The 18039-nt window shown below is 53.4% G+C and overlaps 1 pseudogene and 7 gene segments (V, D, J or C); all 8 read left to right on the top strand.

The window, feature by feature from the left end:
* Positions 1-321, top strand: part of LOC118610676 — an 855-nt pseudogene extending 534 nt beyond the window's left edge.
* Positions 322-520: 199 nt separating this feature from the next.
* On the top strand, positions 521-1291 carry LOC118610675. The segment is given in 3 exon segments: positions 521-584; positions 701-1140; positions 1241-1291. Coding segments are annotated over 3 exon segments (540 nt in total).
* A 3662-nt stretch (positions 1292-4953) lies between these two features.
* On the top strand, positions 4954-6606 carry LOC107516956. The segment is given in 3 exon segments: positions 4954-5367; positions 5484-5923; positions 6327-6606. Coding segments are annotated over 3 exon segments (651 nt in total).
* Positions 6607-7160: 554 nt separating this feature from the next.
* LOC118610760 lies at positions 7161-8690 on the top strand. The segment is given in 2 exon segments: positions 7161-8058; positions 8178-8690. Coding segments are annotated over 2 exon segments (504 nt in total).
* A 103-nt stretch (positions 8691-8793) lies between these two features.
* Positions 8794-10009, top strand: LOC107516949. The segment is given in 2 exon segments: positions 8794-8899; positions 9017-10009. Coding segments are annotated over 2 exon segments (636 nt in total).
* A 1750-nt stretch (positions 10010-11759) lies between these two features.
* LOC118610674 lies at positions 11760-12629 on the top strand. The segment is given in 2 exon segments: positions 11760-12134; positions 12244-12629. Coding segments are annotated over 2 exon segments (465 nt in total).
* A 543-nt stretch (positions 12630-13172) lies between these two features.
* Positions 13173-13985, top strand: LOC107516965. The segment is given in 2 exon segments: positions 13173-13543; positions 13642-13985. Coding segments are annotated over 2 exon segments (414 nt in total).
* A 2184-nt stretch (positions 13986-16169) lies between these two features.
* LOC118610761 lies at positions 16170-16757 on the top strand. The segment is given in 2 exon segments: positions 16170-16242; positions 16343-16757. Coding segments are annotated over 2 exon segments (388 nt in total).
* Positions 16758-18039: the final 1282 nt, after the last annotated feature.

Below are 18039 nucleotides of genomic sequence, written 5' to 3'. Positions count from 1 at the left end.
GGACCAGGAAGGTTAAGGAACAGCCTTGTTTGCTGCTTGCACCTGCTGCAAGGCCTAATACCACAGACACTAATCTGCAGGTGCCCTCCCAGCCGGGGGCCATGAACTTCAGCTGTGCGGTGGTTAGGGAGGCTCTCTGCCTTACAAGGGAAAGTGAAGGGTGCAGAGCCAGGAGGGGGGCGGCCTGCAAGCCCCACGCCCCAGGAGCAAGGACCAGAGGAGAACAAGCCCCCTGAGGGAAAAGCACGGGGCTGTGGGGACGGGCAGCTGCCGTAAGCCAGCCCCACACGCCACACCCCGTAGGGGGCTCTGCAGGACTGAAGGGAACCTGGATCCCCTGAGCCAGGGGCCTGGCGAGGGAGGCGAGGCTCATGGGAACCAACAGAGATCATGACAGAGAGCAGGGACGTCCCCGCTGATGCTCTAAGCAGAGACCGGCGCCCAGAACCTCAGGTTTCAGAGGACCAGAGCTCAGAGCAGGGACAGGCCTACCCAGTCCTGCACCCACCCACACCCCCAACTCCCCCACCCCGCCATGGGCGCCAGGTTCCTCTGCTTTGTGGCCCTGTGTCTCCTGGGAGCAGGTATGTCTTTAGTCCAGGTGGGACATATCCGTTCTCAGCCTGACGGGGGTGGAATCCAAGGCACCCTCAGGTTCCCCCCGGGCTCTTTCTTCAGACCCCGTCTGCTTCTCTCATAGGCTCAGCGGATTCTGGGGTCACGCAGACCCCAAGTCACCTGGTCAGAGTGAGAGGACAGACAGCGACCCTGAGGTGTTCCTTTGTCTCTGGGCACCATTCAGTCTACTGGTACCAGCAGGCCCTGGGCCAGGGCCCCGAGTTCCTCGTGCAGTATTACGACGGGAAAGAGAGAGCGAAAGGGAAGCTCCCAGCCCGGTTCTCGGTGCAGCCACTGAGCAATTCCCGCTCTGAGCTCAACATGAGCTCGCTGGAGCCTGGGGACTCGGCCCTGTATCTCTGCGCCAGCAGCCTTGACACAGCCTCGCAGAGTCACCGACATCCTGTGCACAAAGCTCCCTGCGCCGGCTCAGGAAGGGACCGTTGGGGAGGCAGCTGCCAGCCAGACGGGCTCAGGCCTGAGGACAGTGCCTGCCTTCCCCGGACCCTCTGCCACTCACAGGTGTGCTGTGTTTTATTACTCACAGAAATCATGGGACAGGAGTATTATGTGACCCATTAGTGGTCCAGCTTCCCTACCATAGAAATCCTGTGTCCCACAGGTCGAGGAGTCCGACAGAGGCAGTGATGTCACTGTGGGCACCGCCTTGTGAGGGTGAAGGGACGCCCCTCCCCTCTGCTCATGCTCACAGGACCCCTGACCTGGTGAACCTCCCATTTCAGTCCTGACCCTGCCATGGGCACCGGGCTCCTCAGCTGTGTGACCCTCTGTCTCTTGGGGGTGGGTGAGTCCTCAGAGCACTGAGCAGTTTGGCCTTGTTTCTGTGTGTATGAGAGAGACAAACAGACAGACAGAGAGACAGAGGGTGAGGATGATGACAATTGTTTTCCTCTTTCTGTTCCCAGCTTCTGTCTCCACAGGTCACACAGGAGCGAGAGTCTCCCAGTCCCCCAGGCACAGGGTCACAGAGAGGGGCCAGGAGGTCCTTCTCAGTGATCCGATTTCTGGACACGATGTCCTTTACTGGTACCGACAGACGCCGGGACAGGGCCCGGAGTTTTTGATTTACTTTGTAAAGAAGGATGTCACAGACAGATCAGGGATGCCTAAAGACTGGTTCTCTGCTACGAGGTTCCGGGGGAAAGAACTCCAATCTGACGATCCAGCGTGCGGAGCCGGGGGACTCGGCCGTGTATCTCTGTGCCAGCAGCAAAGCCACAGCGCGGCACAGTCACCTGCTTCCTGCTCACAAACCTCGCGCTCCTCTCCCCTTGCCACTCCTGGAGACCCTGCCGGGGCCCTTCGTTGCTCTGCGTTCCCCAGAGATGAGAAGATCTGGACATCGCCTGTGCTTTGAGTCAAGGAGACGACTGGTTAACCCCCGACTACTGTGGCCGGGAATGAACGTAATTACGGCTGGTTGTCCCTGAGCCAGCTCGGTGTCGAGGGCGAGGCCTGGGCGTCCCGGGCCCCAGCCGTCTCCGCAGGGCTGTGAGGTCGCTGTGCCCGACGCAGCTGAGGTTGTGCGGAGCGAACAGACCCTCCTCCTCTGTGTCGCCGTCGGCGTCTGGAGAGGTCGCGGCTGCCACCTCCCGCGGGTTCTGTCTTCTGCGCCTCCTCTGCCCCCGTCCCACGGGAAGCTTTCTGCCGGAAATTATCCAATCCGCCTCGCGTTGGTAGTGAGGTCGCCACCTTGCGCCCGTGATCCGTGATCCGGTGACCACAGCGGTGGGAACAGTGGGATGGCGTTTCCTGTGCCCGGCTGAAGCGGCCCCTGCTCTGTGTTTTGGGTTCGTTCTCCCATCGCACCTGTCCTGGGAGTCAGGATGAAACACAGTTTACGGGTTATGCAGTTGCGTCCTGATTCCACGGGTAAATCTCATTTCTAGGACTAGGTGTCTTATGCAGTGTCCTAGTCTTTTGATTTGAAATAATTTCCCTGAATTCTTTAACTCAGGAAGATGGGTAACTACCCCTCGACCCCCAGTGTAGATTTCTCTAAATTTTTGTCCTTCCAGTCTGGTAATAAATATCTAACATGAGGAAAAAACAGGAAAAATCAGATAGCATTTACAGATCACTTCATTTGTGTCCGTTCAAACTTTCACCCTGTCCCTGTAGACGTTTCGTGGGTGCTCGCAGGGCCGTGTTTGTTCATTACCAAGAATCCAGGCAGAGCCGATCTCCGCTGGGTCAGAGTGGAATGTCCTGGGTGTGCGGGTGAGCGGCGGGCCCCAAAGCCGTCATGTTTGTCTACAACTATCAGAAAATGACTGACAACGGGACCGTTCCCAGCCGCTTCACACCTGAATGCCCGGACAGCTCCCACTGACAGCTTCACGTGGGCGCCCTGGTGCCGGCAGACTCCGCCGTGTATCTCTGCGCCAGCAGCAGAGACACAGCCCTGCAGAGTCACCCTGTGCCTGTGCAGAAACCTCGGGGCTCCAGCCAGAAGCCGTGGGGCAGCCAAGGCTCACCAGAGTTTCCTGGGGGACCCCCGCCAGAAACCCGGGGCGGGGCACGGCCTGCCGCTCACTGGGTTTGGCGATGCTAAGTAAGGACTTTCCCTGCCCAGACACCGCAGCCTGTGGCCTGGCTCTGCCTGAACAAGGCTGTGTCCGCAGTTGATGTAGGACAGAAACGATCAAGTCTAAGTTCTTCTGACATCTTCCTATCGGCGTGAGGCCTGGCAATTTTCCCACGAGACACTATGCATTCTGGGTACCGACCTCTCAGTTCTGTGGGCTTCTGTCTCTTGGGTGAGGCGAGTCCAGGAAGCAGAAGGAAACTTTCATGTGGGCTTCCAGTGTCAGATCTTCGGTATTTCCTTCAATTGCACAACGGTTGGCTTCCTGTCTCCGTCTTAGCTTACCTATGCGTCTCTGACAGATCCCGCAGATGCCAAGGTCAAACAGACACCAAGATCCCTATCGTTGAATTAAAAAAATAAAAAGGAAAAGAAAATGATGTTTGAATGTTCTCAGAAAACGAACCATTTTGCACTGTACAGTAGAGGGACGGAGGCGGGTCCATCAGACGATGCTGGCTTCATGGACCCGTTGCTGTGTCTGCAGCCGCGGGTCTCAGAAAGATGCAGCGTTAGGTCTCATCGCCCGGCTCTGCGTCCTCAGCAAGCGAGACTGAGCCCCTCGCCCTGGGCGGGGTGCACGGCCCTCCGTGTGTACAGTGACAGGCTCACGGCCATCCTCGCCACCCCGGCGCAGGCTCTTCTCTGCGGCCAGCGCCAATCCTGGGGGTCTTACTGCTGGGCCCCTGGCTCTGGAATCGAATCCTCATCAGCTCCTGTTTTCCCAGGGTCCGCTATTCATTTTTTTTTATCCTACATTCACCCAGACTGGCCTCTCCCTACTAGCATGCTCAGTGCAGGGGGCTGGAATATTTTATTTCCTACTTGGGTATCAGAGGAAAAACTTAGAGAAATTTAATCACCTACACCCGTATGCTAGTATATGGGGAGACGGATGTTATTTATTTTATGGACAGATCGAAAAAGAGGGTTTCAAAAAGAGGGTAGGACGGAAGGAAACAAATCGTCCAGCCATGTGGAAACAGCGAGTATTTTTTTTTTTTTAATTAGGGGAGAAGCTGATTCACGGGCACCTTGCTAAGAGGCCTGTCTGCTCTGCCTTGAGCAAGCTGTGTGGGGTCACCAAGGAGAAAGCCACTTCAGCTAATTAGCAGTTTTCCAGAAATCGTTTGGAGTCCCACTTTGGCAGCAAAGGCACGAATCCCTGTGTAACCTCTGCCGAGTTCTTTCTAGCAACTGCGTGTACCCTGGGTGAGGTTTGTACTGTCCCCTTCATTGGAATTTATTTTCTCAAGGCAAAATTATTCCTCTAAAACACAATTTTTTTCTCTTATAATAAGAAATCACGAATGAGTTTGGCTATTTTTTTAGTGTTGTTATTAATTTAAGAAAAAGAAAAACAGGAAAAGAAACGAAAACTATCATGGGCAAATGGTGAAATAATATTGTTCCTAATTGGAGCACATCCCGGGATTCTTGAACTTGCTTCATGGCAAAGGCAAAATCTTGGATACCGCCCCAATGCACCACACGGGGGCACTGTGGACCTGCTAATCTCCAAAGCCTCTGGGGCTGAGCAAGGGGACAGAGCCTGCAGCCTGGGACCAGGAGGGTTAAGGAACAGCCTTGTTTGCTGCTTGCACCTGCTACAAGGCCTGATACCACAGACACTAATCTGCAGGTGCCCTCCCAGCCGGGGGCTATGAACTTCAGCTGTGCAGTGGTTAGGGAGGCTCTCTGGCTTACAGAGAAAGTGAAGGGTGCAGAGCCGGGAGGGGGCGGCCTGCACGCCCCACACCCCAGGAGCAAGGACCAGAGGAGAACAAGCGCCCGAGGAAAAGCATGGGCTTGTCTGGACGGGCAGCTGCCTGAAGCCAGCCCCACACGCCACATCCTGTAGGGGGCTCTGCAGGACGGAAGAGAACCTGGATCCCCTGAGCCAGGGGGCCTGGCGAGGGAGGAGAGGCTCGTGGGAACCAACAGAGATCATGACCTGAGAGCAGAGACGTCCCTGCTGATGCTCTAAGCAGAGACCGGCGCCCAGAACCTCAGCTCTCAGAGGACCAGAGCTCAGAGCAGGGACAGGCCTGCCCAGTCCTGCACCCACCCACACCCCAACTCCCCACCCGCCATGGGCGCCAGGTTCCTCTGCTGTGTGGCCTTGTGTCTCCTGGGAGCAGGTATGTCTTTTGTCCAGGTGGGACATATCCGTTCTCAGCCTGACGGGGGTGGAATCCAAGGCACCCTCAGGTTCCCCCCGGGCTCTTTCTCCAGCCCCCGTCTGCTTCCCTCACAGGCCCAGCGGATTCTGGGGTCACGCAGACCCCAAGTCACCTGGTCATGGCGAGAGGACAGACAGCGACCCTGACGTGTTCCTTTGTCTCTGGGCACCTGTCAGTGTCCTGGTACCAGCAGGCCCTGGGCCAGGGCCCCGAGTTCCTCGTGCAGTATTACGACGGGGAACCGAGAGAAAAAGGGAAGCTCCCAGCCCGGTTCACGGTGCAGCCGCTCAACAACTTCCGCTCTGAGCTCAACATGAGCTCGCTGGAGCCTGGGGACTCGGCCCTGTATCTCTGCGCCAGCAGCCTTGACACAGCCTCGCAGAGTCACCGACATCCTGTGCACAAAGCTCCCTGCGCCGGCTCAGGAAGGGACCGCGGGGGAGGCAGCTGCCAGCCAGACGGGCTCAGGCCTGAGGACAGTGCCTGCCTTCCCCGGACCCTCTGCCGCTCACAGGTGCGATGCGTTTTAATGCTCACAGAAATCATCCCACATGAGTATTATGTGACCCATTAGTGGTCCAGCTTCCCTACAATAGAAATCACGTGACCTTGAGGTCCGGGGACCGACAGAGACAGTGACGTCACTGTGGGCACCGCCTTGTGAGGGTGGAGGGACGCCCCTCCCCTCTGCTCATGCTCACAGGGCCCCCGACCTGGTGAACCTCCCATTTCAGTCCTGACCCTGCCATGGGCACCGGGCTCCTCTGCTGTGTGACCCTCTGTCTCTTGGGGGCGGTTGAGTCCTCAGAGCACTGAGCAGTTTGGCCTTGTTTCTGTGTATATGAGAGAGAGAGAAAGACAGACAGACAGACAGAGGGTGAGGATGATGACAATTGTTTTCCTCTTTCTGTTCCCAGCTTCTGTCTCCACAGGTCACACAGGAGCGAGAGTCTCCCAGTCCCCCAGGCACAAAGTCACAGAGAGGGGCCAGGAGGTCCTTCTCAGCTGTGATCCGATTTCTGGCCATGAGTACCTTTACTGGTACCGACAGATGCTGGGACAGAACCTGGAGTTTTTGATTTACTTCCAATACGAGAAACCCTTAGATAAGTCAGGGATGCCTAATGACCGGTTCTCTGCTACGAGGTCCGGGGGAAAGAACTCCAATCTGACGATCCAGCGTGCGGAGCCGGGGGACTCGGCCGTGTATCTCTGTGCCAGCAGTGAAGCCACAGCGTGGCAAAGTCACCTGCTTCCTGCTCACAAACCTCACGTTCTCGCCTCTCCTCCTAGTTCCCAGAATCCCCACACAGAGGGCTGGCCCTGTTCGCCCCTCCTCAAGGGGAAGAAGCTCATTTGGGACGTCCGCTGTGCTGCTAACAGTGGGGGTCAGGACATAACCTCTGAAATACCAGAACAAGTAATGTTCAGTCGTAATTTTGGCTTGTGGATTTCTCGTTTTCTTTGTACTGTTTGAGATTCTGCAATTGAGTTTCAATATCAGAGTTCAGTGTCTGTGAGTATAGTGACTGTTCTCTTGTAAAACTCTAAAGTTCTAGCACATTTATCATTGAAACAGGGACTAGGTGTCACTAACACGGACCAAACTCTGCCCAGGTGTGGGCCAGCGGATCCAGGACACTGTTAAGGCACAGGTAGTTAGCAGGCTTAAAAATAAGTTAGAAACCTTAGTAAAAATTTTCGTTGAAATCAATTGTCCAGAAACAACTGTCACACACAATAACGCACATTAACACAAGTCCACATATTGTTTTTTGATGTTTCTTGACAATCTTGCAGTCTTTCTCTGTTTAGCTTACTTCTTCTCTAGTCTATTTTTAATAGAAATTTAAATTTAACAGAAACAAACACAACAAGTACAGTGGGCAAATGGCAACATAGTTCCTGAATGAAGCACATGCCAGGATTCTTGAACTTGCTTCATGACAAAGGCAAAATCTTGGTTACCGCCCCAATGCACCACACGGGGGCACTGTGGACCTGCTAATCTCCAAAATTCTCTGGGGCAGAGCACAGGGGCCCAGCTAGTAGCCTGGGACCAGGAGAGTTAAGGAACAGCCTTGTTTGCTGCTTGCACCTGCTGCAAGGCCTAATAGCACAGACACTAATCTGCAGGTGCCCTCCCAGCCGGGGGCCATGAACTTCAGCTGTGCAGTGGTTAGGGAGGCTCTCTGCCTTACAAGGGAAAGTGAAGGGTTCAGAGCCGGGAGGGGGTGGCCTGCACGCCCCACGCCCCAGGAGCAAGGACCAGAGGAGAACAAGCACCGAGGAAAAAGCTCAGGGGCTGTGGGGACGGGCAGCTGCCGGAAAACAGCCACCCCCACACGCCACACTCCGTAGGGGGCTCTGCAGACGGAAAGGAGCCTGGATCCCCTGAGCCAGGGGCCTGGCGAGGTGGCGAGGGAGGCGAGGCTCATGGGAACCAACAGAGATCATGACCCGAGAGCAGAGATGTCCCCGCTGATGCTCTAAGCAGAGAGCGCCTCCCAGAACCTCAGCTCTCAGAGGAGCAGAGCTCTGAGCAGGGACAGGCCTGCCCAGTCCTGCACCCACCCACACCCCAACTCCCTCATCCCACCATGGGCTCCAGGCTCCTCTGCTGTGTGGCCCTGTGTCTCTTGGGAGCAGGTATGTCTTTCGTCCAGGTGGGACATCGTTCTCAGCCCGACAGGGGCTGAATGCAAGGCACCCTCAGGTCCCCCATGCCCCCGGGCTCTTTCTCCAGCCTCCATCTGCTTCCCTCACAGGCCCAGCGGATTCTGGGGTCACGCAGAGCCCAAGTCACCTGGTCAGAGCGAGAGGACAGACAGCGTCCCTGAGGTGTTCCTTTGTCTCTGGGCACTTGTCAGTGTTCTGGTACCAGCAGGCCCTGGGCCAGGGCCCCGAGTTCCTCGTGGAGTATTACAACGGGAAAGAGAATGTGAAAGGGAAGCTCCCAGCCCGGTTCTCGGTGCAGCCGCTCAACAACTCCCGCTCTGAGCTCAACATGCACTCGCTGGAGCCTGGGGACTCGGCCCTGTATCTCTGCGCCAGCAGCAAAGACACAGCCCCGCAGAGTCACCGACATCCTGTGCACAAAGCTCCCTGCGCCGGCTCAGGAAGGGACCGCGGGGGAGGCAGCTGCCAGCCAGACAGGCTCAGGTTGAGGACAGTGCCTGCCTTCCCCGGACCCTCTGCCGCTCACAGGTGCGATGCGTTTTAATGCTCACAGAAATCATCCCACATGAGTATTATGTGACCCATTAGTGGTCCAGCTTCCCTACCATAGAAATCCTGTGTCCCTGAGGTCGAGGAGTCCGACAGAGGCAGTGACGTCACTGTGGGCACTCCCTGTGAGGGTGGAGGGACGCCCCTCCCCCTCTGCTCATGCTCACAGGGCCCCCGACCTGGTGAACCTCCCATTTCAGTCCTGACCCTGCCATGGGCACCGGGCTCCTCTGCTGTGTGACCCTCTGTCTCTTGGGGGCGGGTGAGTCCTCAGAGCACTGAGAAGATTCATTTTGATTCTATGTGTATGAGAGAGAGAGACAGACAGACAGACAGAGGGTGAGGATGATGACAATTGTTTTCCTCTTTCTGTTCCCAGCTTCTGTCTCCACAGGTCACACAGGAGCGAGAGTCTCCCAGTCCCCCAGGCACAAAGTCACAGAGAGGGGCCAGGAGGTCCTTCTCAGCTGTGATCCGATTTCTGGACACAATGCCCTTTACTGGTATCGCCAGTCTCCCGGATGGAGCCTGGAGTTTTTGATTTACTTTCAAAACGAGAACGCCCCAGACAGTTCAGGGATGCCTAATGACCGGTTCTCTGCTACGAGGTCCGGGGTAAAGAACTCCACTCTGACGATCCAGCGTGCGGAGCCGGGGGACTCGGCCGTGTATCTCTGTGCCAGCAGCAAAGACACAGCGCGGCACAGTCACCTGCTTCCTGCTCACAAACCTCACGTTCTTGCCTCTCCTCCTAGTTCCCAGAATCCCCGCACAGAGGGCTGGCCCTGTTCGCCCCTCCTCAAGGGGAAGAAGCTCATTTGGGACGTCCGCTGTGCTGCTAACAGTGGGGGTCAGGACATAACCTCTGAAATACCAGAACAAGTAATGTTCAGTCGTAATTTTGGCTTGTGGATTTCTGGGTTTCTTTATACAATTCGAGATTCTGCGTTTGAGATTGAATATTAGAGTTTAGTCTCGAGTCTAGTGACATAATCTCTTGTAAAACTCTACTGTTACAGCACATTTATAATTTACACAGGGACGAGGGGTCAGTAAATCGGACCAAACTCTGCCCAGGTGTGGGCCAGCGAGCACAGGACACTATTAAGCCTCAGGTAGCTATTTATTTATTTAAAAGTCTAAGTTAGAAACCTTAGTAAGAATTTTAATTGAAATCAACAGTCCAGAAGCAATGTCACCCACAATAATAAACTTCGCCCAACAGCAGCGGAATGAGTGTTCTTTGCCAGCGTACACCGACCGTGTACCAGGGAGGACTATCGACTCTGGGCATAAAATAAAAATCAGAACATTTAAAAGAAATTCTAGTCCTATGAAGCATGTTCTCTGACCACGGAGGAACTAAATTAGAAATCTGTAACAGAGCGCTGGGAAAATCCAAAATGCGTGGATAAGCAGCCATCTCCTGAGTAACCTATGGGGCAAGGAACAAATGTAAAGGGAAATCATGAGGGGCTTTTAGGGGAATGAAAATGAAAATGTACCCAAATCGGTGGTACAACACTAAGGTAACACTCAGGGCTGAAACGAAGACATGTGGACTGGTTCCCTCCTCATCCTGTGGCCAATGTTACAAGAAACCCGACTCAAACAAAGATTTTAGCAGTAAAACAAACGAACAACAAACATAAAACACCAAACATCCAGGCCAATATTCCTCATGAACACAATTAACGATCCTTTGCAAATTCCCGTATGTCGGATACAACAGCATCTAAAAATGATAATATATGTGACCATGGGGGAGTTATCTCAGTGATGGGCTGTTGGGCTACCATTCAAAAAACCATCCCTGTAATGTATCGTCTCAAATAATAAAACGAGGAAAATTATACGATCATCTCTACAGGAGCTCAAAAAACATTCGATACAATCCAATGCCTATTTCTGACATTAAAAAAAAAAAAACAGTAGATCAGGAGTAATTAGAAACTTCCAATTACTCTAATCGAGGGAATTTATATAAAAATCTATGGCTAATAGACCTTTTTGCAGGTAGGTCGTGGTAAGTTAAAGATGCATATTGCAATCCCTAAATCAACCACTATAAGGAGCATGAAAGGAGGAAAAATGGTTTTCCCAGCTGATGGTGTTGAAAAAACTGGAGATCCACATGGAAAAATAATGAAACTCAATTCTTCTCTCACTCCATACACCAGAAGTGGACAAAGGACCAGTCTGGCCTCTGCCTGTTCTCATATGGCCCAGAAGAGAACAGTGGTGTTCATCTTTCTAAGTGGTTGGAAAAAAGAATGTTCTAATCTTTAAAAAGTAAATATTTCCATGTCGAAACATTAAAAATTCGGTTCATCACAAGATATTAGGAACATATAAGCATCTACATCTACGTAGATATAGACACATATATCTAAGAAAGAGTGTATATCCAAACCTGTCATAATTCCTGCAAATCAATAATATAAAGGCAAATAATTCAATTTAAAAGTAGAGCTAAAGAATTGAACAGGCTTTTTAAACAAAGAAGATATCTAAGTAGGCAGTTCCCTCTTCATGGGACCGATGAGTTTACATCCAGCTGCTTTGAAACTGTTTTGGCTGATAGAACCCCACCATCTGCCCTCCAAGGAATCATCTTTGTCCCAAGGCCCCGCCTCCTTCCCAGGACAGCTTCGTCTGGTGACTGACTGGCTGGGATCCTCCTTCCTTGAACTCTGATGAGATTTAGAAATGTTATTACAGTTTTGGAAAATGTGCCATGCCTCCACGTGTTCATGCCTTGAGACAGGTAGACATCGAATCAACAGGAGCTGTGCTGCGTCCTGAGACCTCTTTTAGGGGGTCCTGGGCCAGTTTGGGCAGTGTTAACAGAGCTACCGAAGATCTGGCCGCTTGGGGGCACTGTGGGTCCACGGAGCCAGAGGCTTATGACCCCTGTGGGAGAGGGAGGGTTAAGAGAGAGAGTCTAAGTTTGGTCCCTGCACCAGGGAGATTATCTGATGAATTAGTCAGTGCTCATGGTAATCTTCCCACATTAACTGATGTGCAGGTGTGTTGGTCACAGGAGGGAGCCATGAACTTCCTCTTGCATGGCGGGAAGGCCTCTCTTGGAGGCTACATTTGGTGGAAAGTGCGACGGGGCTTCAGCCTGGATAACTCAAGCCGGGTCTAGTCAAGGAGCACCTGCCCTGAGGAAAATAAAGGAGCCGTGGAGGCGCCCACCTGCCCCAAACCCTGCCCTGTCCTGCTCCGCACAGCCACCTGCACCTGCTCGTAGGCAGATGGAAGAATGGGGGAAGGCCTGGGCCAGCCGAGCCTGCCCAGGGGGTGCAGGGAGCCTACAGGACAGTGACATCACAGGAGAGCCCTCAAAACAGAGCAGGGGGAGGAGCAAACCCTCTGCTCTCTCACCCCAAAGACCAGATCCCTGAGTAAGGAGATGGCCGGTCTTGTCCTGCCTGACTCTGCCAGGGGCACCTGGCTCCTCTGCTGTGTGGCCCTCTGTCTTTCAGGGACAGGTGAGTCTTGAGCTCGGGTGGCACAACCCTTGAACGCACTGTCAACTGTCGCTGGCGAATGCATCTCCTTCCCGAGCTCGTCTCTAGCTTCTGCCTCCTTCCTCCACAGGTTCAGTGGATGTTGGAGTCACCCAGTCCCCAGGTCACCTAATCAGAGGCCGTGGGGGGAAGGCCGTTCTGAAATGCCATCCCATGTCTGGACACAGCAGCGTGAGCTGGTACCAGCAGGCTCCGGGGCAGGTCCCCCAGTTCCTCATCCAGTATGACGAAATGTCTGAGAGGGTGAGAGGAAACATCCCCGATCGCTTCTCAGCTCAGCAGTTCGGTAACTACAGCTCCGAGCTGGCCGTGAGCAGCCTGCAGCTGGCGGACTCGGCCCTGTACCTCTGCGGCAGCAGCGTAGCCACAGCCCTACGTGGCTCATGGCTTTCTGTACTCAAACCTCCTTGTCATGGCTTAGGGGGTCAGAGGACGAGGGAGGGGGCCTGCGCCTAGTTGTAGCGCTTTCCTCACAGCCTCTCTGCCCTGCCCAGCTCAGCCAGAGCGTCCCTGGAGGTTCTCCGGGCGCTGCCAGCACCTCCCGCCCCCAGGCACGCGGCCGGGGACGCGGGCGCACGGGATGCGTCTTCACGCACGTGCCACGCGAGCGCGTCCGCGCCGCAGACGGGCAGGTCTCGGTGCGCCGCGTTCCAGGCGGGACGCTGGAGCTCCTGGAAGTTGCAGATGTGTCACATCGGTCAAACCTGCTTCCATATGCCGCCGAAATCCACATTCCCCTAAATCCCACGGTGCTTCCCGGGCCGTGGTCCAGGAGGTACAGCAGAGCGCTGTCTGTCCCGACTACAGAGGATGCGGCCACTAAACAGCCCTCTAGGAGTTTCCACGGCAGAGTTCTGGGCACTAACGCAGGGGGTCAGCGCTCCTGAGCCGCTGGACGCTGTGGGGGAGGCAGCGACTCTGGAAGGTGCAGCCGCCCCCAGCCCAGCGCTTTCCCTCTGCTCAGCCACTAAGTGTGTGGTGTGGCCACTCGAAGACGGCAAGTGCAAGTGTTTTCGTGACCGCAGACGGTTTACAAACAAGGAATCCTGTCGCGATGTGTAGAGGAAGTTCCTTCCTGAAAGGCGGGGCAGAGCACGCATCCTCATAAGACGTCTTGAACCCTCAGGCTTACAACTTCTTCCCATTCTGAGCTGTTCGACGTTATTTAGGTTCCTGCCTTGCTCCTGTGAGGAAGGGGTGTGGCGGTTTGGCTCTGTAGCTCAAGCGTTTGTCAAGAACGGTGACATCACCGAGTCCCTGAGAGCACACGTTCTATTTTCTCAAAACGGACCTGGAAGACATGAGATTGTGCCCTGGACCTGACGTGGCCACCAGGCTCTTCTGTGTGGCGCTTTGTCTCCTGCAGGCAGGTGAGTTCAGGTGGGCTCTCCTTCCTGGAATCCTCGAGACCTCAGTATAATCCTTCTTATTAGGATGACATCGGTGGACTCTGTTGCTCTCATTACAGGACGCACAGATGCTGAAATCACCCAGAGCCCGAGATACAAGGTCACAGGGACAGAAAAGAAGGTGACTCTAAGTTGTAACCAGACCAACAACCATGACTATATGTACTGGTATCGACAAGATCTGGGCCATGGGCTGACACTAATCCATTACTCATACGATACCGGCAAGACTGTAGTAGGAGACGTCCCCGATGGGTACAGCGCCTCCAGATCAAACAGAAAGAGCTTCCTGCTCACGCTGGCGTCGGCGACCCCCTCGCAGACAGCTGTGTACTTCTGTGCCAGCAGTGATGCCACAGCACTGCACGGCCGCCTCCTGGCTGCACAAAAAGTGCCGTCATGAAGCCCGAGTTTGCACCACTCTCCCGAGGCCCTACCTTGACCCCAGGACGCCCCTGGAGCTCGGGACTGCGCTGCCAGTCGCAGTGTGACGACGGGAGGGCACCCCAAACGCTTAGCTGGCCGGTTCCCTCTCTGCAGCTCCCTCTTTCTGTTCACAAGACAGGAAAATGCATCTTCCACCGAGAGAGATGAAGACGCCCTTGATTAGCCCTAAGCTGCCACGTTCTCTCTCCGCTGGGGTCCTCAGTGACCGCCCCATGTGCCCTCTGCCCCTCCCCCTACCGTTGACCACCCTTCAGCTCACAAGCCGCAAACTGTCATGTCACTCAGATGGCCCCGCCCCTGGCTGCCTTTCTTCCTCGGGGCAACAGCTCTGCAGCCATCGTGTCCTGTTTTGCCTCCACCTGTAACTCCCGCCATCATTGTGCCCGAGTCTCCTCCGCGCCCTCTGCCCCAGCCACGCTCATCCACACTCAGCGACTCCTCATATGTGCCCTGCTCCTTTCCAGCCCAGGCATCTTTTTCAGAAGCTATTCCTTCTGCACTGAACCTGTGTCCCTCCTCCTTATTTCTAGAGCCTTCATTTCTAGCTTGAAAATATATTTCGTGCATACTCACTCTTGCTTGTGAAAAGTGAAACTTCAATTTTACCAGGAGGAGAGATGAAGAAAAAATAGTTTTAGGCATTCATTATAGCGGAGACACGAACACGAAAATATCTATTGAATATATAAACACTTGTAAAAATGATGTCACATAAATACATTTATGAAAAATCTTTTAATTTCACTTGCCTTAAATAAAACTCTTGGACATCAAAACACACCACAAAATATGAAACCGTGGGTTACAGACTGGGAAGAGACGTGAGCTGTGGGAATGGGGATGGAGACTCAGTGTGACAGAGACCCGTCACGTGCACCAGTCCCCAGGGATGCTTTATGATTCCCAGCCTCGCCTGCAGCAGGCGCTGGGAACCTATGACCAGGTTCTCAAAGACGGGATGTGACTAAAAATTTTGCAAGCCAATTCCAAGTCTTGCCCTCAAAAATATCCTGTAGCACAGTGTTGGGGGTCCCCAGGACACCCCCATGTTTGGAGATTTGCTAGAAGGACTCACAGGATATGGCATATAGTTGTAATGGTGGCTAAGATTTATTAGTGACACAGTAAATGACACGGTGGCCCATCATAAGGGAAAACAACAAGGCAGAGTGTGGAAGAATTCACGTGTGGCTTCCGTATGTCCTCTTCCCCAAGGGGGGCACATAGAGCTCATGCCTCCCCCAGCCACAAAAACGCAGCAACACAAGTGTGACGTTTCTGCCCAGGGGCCCATCAGGGACCCAGTGCCCAGGTTTTTGCGGCTTGTGAGCTGGTCACGTAGGCCCCGGCTTCCCACCACGGATGAAAAAGCTGGACTCCGGGAAGGAAGTGTGGTGTTCGGCATCCACTAAGTGTCTGGCTGTAACAATGAGCCACCTCGTCAGGTAGGAAGTTGACAGCAGTGTAGACATCAGGTCACCAGGCAGGTTCCCAGATGCCAGCCCCAGGCCCACCTTGCATAGAGGCCTCGGGTTTTGAAACGTAATACGCATCATCATGATTGGTGGAAGCAAAGAGGACATTGGTCTTTGCCCTTCAAACAGAATAAAAGCTTCCAACTCCAATCTGTGCCCAGGGCGTCATTTCGCCCTCTGCCTTCAAGGGTGTCAGTCAATTCAATGCACTCCTCGAATAAAGCTGTAGCAGTTACCCCAGCTTCCACCTGTCTAAACTCACGCGACCTGGAGAACGAAGAACCTCGTAAAAGAGGGATGCCCAAAGAGAAGTCAATCACGGATGGCACTAAGAAGTCGTGAACCGGGATCGCAAATGTGAATTGCCTCTGATGCCTCCAAGTCAAACGGCCCGGCGGAGAGGAGAGACGGTGAAGGGAGATGGAGGGATGGAGCGGGAGAGCCAATCACAGAGGCCCCGGAAGGGCTGAGTGAGGAACCTGGACGAACTCACATGCCGTCCACGAATATGGTAAACTGCTAGGTATGTTTCACTTGACAGCAATTGGTTTCTAAGACTGGGATTTTGTGGGTACGGTGATGTCACTGTGGGCACGGCCTTGTGAGGGTGAAGGGATTTCCCTCCCCCTCTGCTCATGCTCACAAGGACTCTGACCTGCTGAACCTCCCATTTCTGTCCCAACCCTGCCATGGGCACCAGGTTCCTGTGCTGTGTGACCCTCTGTCTCCTGGGGGCGGGTGAGTCCTCAGAACACCCTGATCTCTGCATCTTACTCTCCGATGATTATTCCAACCATTCCCTGGTTCCATTTTCAAATTCTGTCTTTCTCTATCACAGGGCTCACAGAGAATGGAGTCACCCAGTCCCCCAGTCATAAGGTCACAGAGAAAGGACAGGCCGTGGCTCTGTGGTGTGATCCTAGTTCTGGCCACCGAACCCTTTACTGGTACCGGCAGATCCAGGGATGGGGCCTGGGGCTTCTGATTAGCTTTGAGAATGAAGCTACAATGGATGATTCGCAGTTGCCTAAGGACCGATTTTCTGCTGAGAGGCCTAAAGGAAAAGACTCCACTCAAGATCCAGGAAGCAGAGCTGCAGGACTCAGCCGTGTATTTCTGTGCCAGCAGCTTAGCCACAGCGTTACACAGACGCCTCCCTCCTGTGCGCAAAACATGAGACTTCCCCCCTCTCCGTGCAGCTCACGACAGCTCCGAACACGGGCCTCCCCTCGCTCCTCCTTAGGCAAGGGCAGGAAGCCGGTCTGCAGAGAGAAGCTATGACTCATGTGAAGGGAGGACGTGAAATATTTCCTAAAACATCAGGGCTGAAAGTGTTTGAAAATAATGATGACTCGGGGATTTGAAGCACTCCTAGGTGACAGCTCAAGGATACAAAGCTGAAAGTGACTTAATCACAGACTCAGCCCTCAGGGGCTGGTGATGGTTGTCCTCCTATCAAAAATATAGAGTCTCAAAACGAGGATGATAAACTTTAATAAGAGTTCAGATGGCGATTCTACGGGAGTGAGCGAACAGTAGACTCTCTCTCTATGGTTGCTTTGACCATCCAAATGATTTTAATTGACATCCTTCACTCTCTAGCATCCTCTCTGGCTTCCTCAGCAAACTTTCTGCGTCCAGTCTCGACACATAATATGTGTTTAGAAAACATTTTTTTCCTGTTTTGTGAAAACGTGTTGCTAATAGTGATGTTCTTAAGGATAACGAAGATGATTTTAGCTATTTTATTCGGCCCTTTTTTCTTCAAAGGAATACATGCAAACGGATGTCCCTGCAATCAGGCCCAAATCTTAGCTCCAAACTAACTCTACCTTCTCCAGAGAGGCCTACTCTTCAGCGTAACCAACACAGCTCAACACCGTCATCCAGGTTGGAGCTAGCCAGTTCAGAGGCTGGGGAAGATGTTTCCAGCCCTCTGCCTTAGTACATGAAAACGTTCGTGAGTACATGAAAATATTCCTACCTAAAAACTTCTGAAACCACCGACTGGCCCTGGTGAATTATCCACCCTGCTGATGCCCACCCTTTTTGTCGAGGTCTGTATCCTGTCCTCTGGCTTCGCCTGGATGCTGTACGATGACGCTCAGGGTCATTCTGAAGCCTGGTTTGGGACTATTCGCAAAGCACTGGGACTCGCCTTCCCTCCGAATGCAAGCGATGCTGTGAGTCCTGAGAGGTGTTCCTTTTCTCATCGCACAGTCTCCTCCGCCTGCGTCTCCACCCAATTTACTCGTCCGACAAACCTCAGCCACTGACCACCGGCCCGTTGCTTTTCTGGTTCCTTTTCCATTCTTCCGTATCACATTTCATAGTCGCCAATTCCCTAACATTTTGCTCGATTATCTTTCACCTCTTTAAACACAGGAAAGAGTTGTTTCAGAGTGATGATTTTCACATCGGAGATCTTTGTAGGGCTATTTTCATTGATTTTCTTTTTCTGCGGCTTCTTGGTCTCGATGTTTATATTTTCAGGTTATTTGTATTTTTTCTTATGCATCTGATTATCTTTGACTC

Source organism: Rousettus aegyptiacus, unplaced genomic scaffold (assembly GCF_014176215.1).
Source record: "Rousettus aegyptiacus isolate mRouAeg1 unplaced genomic scaffold, mRouAeg1.p scaffold_m13_p_13, whole genome shotgun sequence".
Lineage (NCBI taxonomy): Eukaryota > Metazoa > Chordata > Mammalia > Chiroptera > Pteropodidae > Rousettus > Rousettus aegyptiacus.
This window is presented reverse-complemented; position numbering and strand designations above follow the sequence as displayed.